The 4,243-nt window shown below is 32.2% G+C and overlaps 1 protein-coding gene across 1 annotated transcript; it reads right to left on the bottom strand.

Moving 5' to 3' along the window:
* Positions 1 to 2,457: 2,457 nt before the first annotated feature.
* Positions 2,458 to 4,243, bottom strand: LOC137721899 (CRIB domain-containing protein RIC4-like). The gene is made up of 3 exons (XM_068460923.1): positions 4,090 to 4,243; positions 3,863 to 3,991; positions 2,458 to 2,856 (listed from the first exon to the last, which is right to left on the bottom strand). The coding sequence occupies exons 1-3, from the start codon at positions 4,226 to 4,228 to the stop codon at positions 2,549 to 2,551; spliced, it is 576 nt and encodes a 191-aa protein (XP_068317024.1). The 5' UTR covers positions 4,229 to 4,243; the 3' UTR covers positions 2,458 to 2,548.

Here is a 4,243-nt window from a genome sequence, read left to right as displayed (position 1 = left end):
GAGTACCTTTCAAATTCAACTAGTTTAAGAGCTCGTTTATAAGTGCTTATAAAATGATTAAAAGTATTATTTAAGAAAATATTTTAGGATTTCAAAAGCATTTTTATAGAAGGAGTCCTGATTACATACTTATTGCAGGAAACATTTCAAGTATTTTTTTTAAATTCACTTACACTTTTATTAAGATCGGTTGCATAAACATTTCACCAAAATGTTACCTACCATTTTAAAAGTATTTTCATACAAAACCATTAAATCGAAAAATCGATTTAGACCCATTTTATAATTTAGCTGAAGTCCCGTATCAATCTCGTTGTATGCACACGCAACGAATCTTTTATGCATGTGATGATTCCGAACGATGAGGATGTGCACATAGGCTGATGTTGGAGGTATTACCAACAATATGTGTTTAATAGATAGGAAAATTAATGAAAAGAGTTTAAAAATTTTGAGTTTTAAAACAAAATAAAGGGTAAAATAAATAGTATCATGATTAAATTTTTAGTGTAAAAATATGATTTTTGTTAAAGTGAACAATACCGAGAGATTTTCGTTAAAGTTACCATAATTATTTTGTTAAACTTTTTGTACTCTGGGCTCCTTATCGGGCCTCTTGCATGTTATATTGGGCCTTTTATTTTCTAAATTTCCCTGTTAGACCTCAAAGAAGCCCAAAAAAATCCCAACATTTTCTTACATGCTTATTATTCGGTTATCGGCAATGCAAGACCTTTTATCCTGAGATTCTTATATTTGTATATGTACTGTGTTTACTTGACAGAAATGAAATAGGGTAGGAATGTAACAATTTAAAAATAAAATTTACAGAAAGAAAATCAAATCAACTGGCCTTTTCATGATACTTAGGTTTTGGACTACAAATTTCAAGGAAAGTTAAGGGTCTGTTTGGTATCCTATTTGAAATTTTTTATCATTTCTCAAAACATTTATTGAAAACAATTCTCTGTAAGACTCAAAAACTTGATTGGTTTGCAATTTAAAATTTTTAAATATTACGACTTAAACTAGACAAAGATATCTAAAAACAGGGGATCGTAGAAGAGGGAGAAAGAGGAGAGAGGAGGAAAGAAAGTAAAAGATGAATGAAGGAAAGAGAAAGAGCTGAGAGAATGAATAGAACGATTGGAAGAGAGACGAAAAAGGTAAAAAAAAAAAAAAAAGGAGAGAGAAAGAAGAAAAGAGAGAGATAGATTTGGAGTAAGAGGGGATGGGGGAGAAAAGAAATGAGTAAGTTTAAAATATCTAAAAACTCTCTTTTTATGTTTTTAGATAATAGACTATATTTTTGAGTTAGTCTTGAGTTCTGTTTTTGAAAATAATCATACCAAACAAGTTTTTAAGGTTTAAAACTTGAAATTTGTTTTTGAGTTTAAAAAGTTGGATTCAAATAGAGTACCAAACATGCCATAATATATATATATATATATATATATATATTTCTGATTTCTTAAGTGCCAATAAACACAGAGAAAGTTTTGAAGTAAGCTAATCAAAATGATTTCAATCTCATTCCTTGTAAGTAAACATGTTTTGAACAATCAAAACATTTTTAAGATTTGAAATATTACCGACCAGAGAAATGGGTTAACACAAAAACTGGTAGGGTTAACAAACAATAGTTTTTATAAGGTGGTATGATTTTAGGGCAAGGATAACATGACACGTGCCAACCACAATATCTAAGTAGACACTAAAATTAAGGTATGTTGGCCAACACTTAGAAGGTGATGAAATCATAATATGCAAGTGATACGTAAAAAATACGAATAAATTAAAACTGAAGCATGAAATTAAATTATATTGAAGTGCGCAGTGTGGGATGAATCTCTATTACAATTTACAATACATGCAGTATTAGAACACAGATAAAAGTGCAGTAGAGTATAGAATATTTTCATCCTAGATAGAATGAATGTTTATACAAAAAGTAACAATAATAAACGTTGGATCATTAGTGTTATTGATAACTTCCATTTACTTAATATATTGGTGAAAAATTTGGATCATAGATTTATGTCGTTATCTAACGAGGCCATTCATTTCGTATAATATCAAACTTGATTGTGCAAGTTTTATCACAAAAATCTCGATGTAAAATAGAACTGATTAGTTGTAGTATATAGAGAGATTGTTCATTAGAAAATTATATTCCAAAAAATGCACTACCACTCAATAACCAAATTGCTACATATATATAGTAGTACCACTACAAACCACTTAAAACACATATGACACCAATTCAATCGATCAGCAACACCAAATAACAACAACAATAATCAAATCTTACTTACTAAGTGCGGTTGAATGCATGAATTCTACAACGTCATTGCACTTGGTTTTGCGCCAATTCAATCAATATATCAGCATGGTAAACCAATTCACCCACCGGCCACCTCCTCAAACTCAAAATCCTAGCTATATGCATGCATGCATGCATGCATAATCTGTGGTTAAGAGGCATTAACATCATGATATAGGATGATCAAAGATAAAACGGACCAGGTAGCTTCAATTACTATATTAACTAGCTAAGATCTTTGGGATCTTCCAGCGTCTTGAGATCAACAACGAGCTGCTGCTGCTGCTGCTCAGGTTGGTGGGTGGTCTGTGCAGCCATGGCAAGCTCAAACTGCTTTAAAGAAATTGAAGGGAAAGAAAGTATTTCTGGAGTGTTGAAATTATTTTCCCAACTGCTAGCTTTTAAGGGGTTTGCGGTGGTATTGGTAGTGGCAGACCCATCCAGTCCTATGTGTGTCACATGCTTCACGTCCGTCGGCAATCCAATTTCCATCTCTCCTTCCTCATCCTCTTCCTCAATCTCTTCCTTGTAAACTAAAAAATAAACATATAGAGGATTACCAAAAGCATAAACGTACAGATATTAAAAACTAATTAGAAAGAACATATGTTTTTTAATCTTTATAGATATATCATTCACCACAATTAAGTTTTTCTTGGTATGGGACAAAAGGATCTTCTTGGTAAACAACCCAATTCCCCTTTTTTATATTTCTATTTATATATGCGTATCAACATATAACGTATACTCTTTTAAAGACAAAGTTTGTACATTTTTACTAGGATAATACTAGGTGAATCAAAAATTTAAATCAAATTTGCAAATCAAATTATGTTTTACCAATATGAAATAAGTACGTTAATCAACACTTAAAGAATAATTCAATCATCAACAACCACATCATTTGGTTTAGTGCTATTCACACTCATTTTTATCTCTTAAATATCCTTGTTAATTTTTGTCTATTGGTTTTTTTTTAATTTATTCAATCAGACGACCAGAAATTAAAAGAAATGTGAGAAATAAAAATAGGTATATGAATAACAACATCCTATACATTTTGGTTAACCAAGGACCAGAACCAAGTTTCTCTTTCAAGTATTTGACACTCAAATTTTCTTAGCGGCCGCCCACCAACCTAGTATTTTCTTTCAAAAAAAAAAGCCACCGAGTAGCCCGTCTAATAGCAACGCTAAAGTATTTGATCAACTAATTAAAATATTCTAAGCCCGATCTCACTTGCAAAAAAGTTAGCTAACCACCCCATTAAAAATTCCTCGTTCCACTCTTGATCAGAATCACGTAAGATAACACTGTTATCAATTATGCGTTGATCTAATCACAATTTGACCAAAAAAAGATCTAGATTTGATTCATTGCAAGATCATACTAATGTAAATGGGCACTATCTGATCATGCATGCATCAAGAATTCAGTTAGTGGTACATTATTAGGGTTTGTATTCACTATTTGAGCATGCATATATATATATATGTACATATATAAGGATTATAGGCAGTGAAATATTGATCCACTTACCGAATATTTGGGAGAAGCTTTTTATGCTTCTGATCAATCTCTGCATCCCACTGGATATTTGAGTCCTCTTAAGAGTCAGGAAGTGAAATGTACCCCTCTTCATTTTTTCTCCTTGTGCTTTTGGATCATCTTCCATTGTCAAAAAAACCCAATAAATACCAACCTAGCTAATTAATTTGTGACACAGAGAGAGAGAGAGAGAGAGAGAGAGAGAGAGAGAGAGATACTTGCTGTATGTGGAGGTGGTGCTTTAGATTTTCTTTGTTGATGATCAGCACTTGCTGCTGCGCCAATAGCAACGCTGGACTGAGAAGCGCAGCCAATGCCAAAAGGAAGAACAGCAAATCTCTCCATTCGATCCCTCATCCCTTCGGACACAAA

The sequence above is a fragment of the Pyrus communis genome, chromosome 17 (assembly GCF_963583255.1).
Source record: "Pyrus communis chromosome 17, drPyrComm1.1, whole genome shotgun sequence".
Taxonomy (NCBI): domain Eukaryota; kingdom Viridiplantae; phylum Streptophyta; class Magnoliopsida; order Rosales; family Rosaceae; genus Pyrus; species Pyrus communis.
This window is presented reverse-complemented; position numbering and strand designations above follow the sequence as displayed.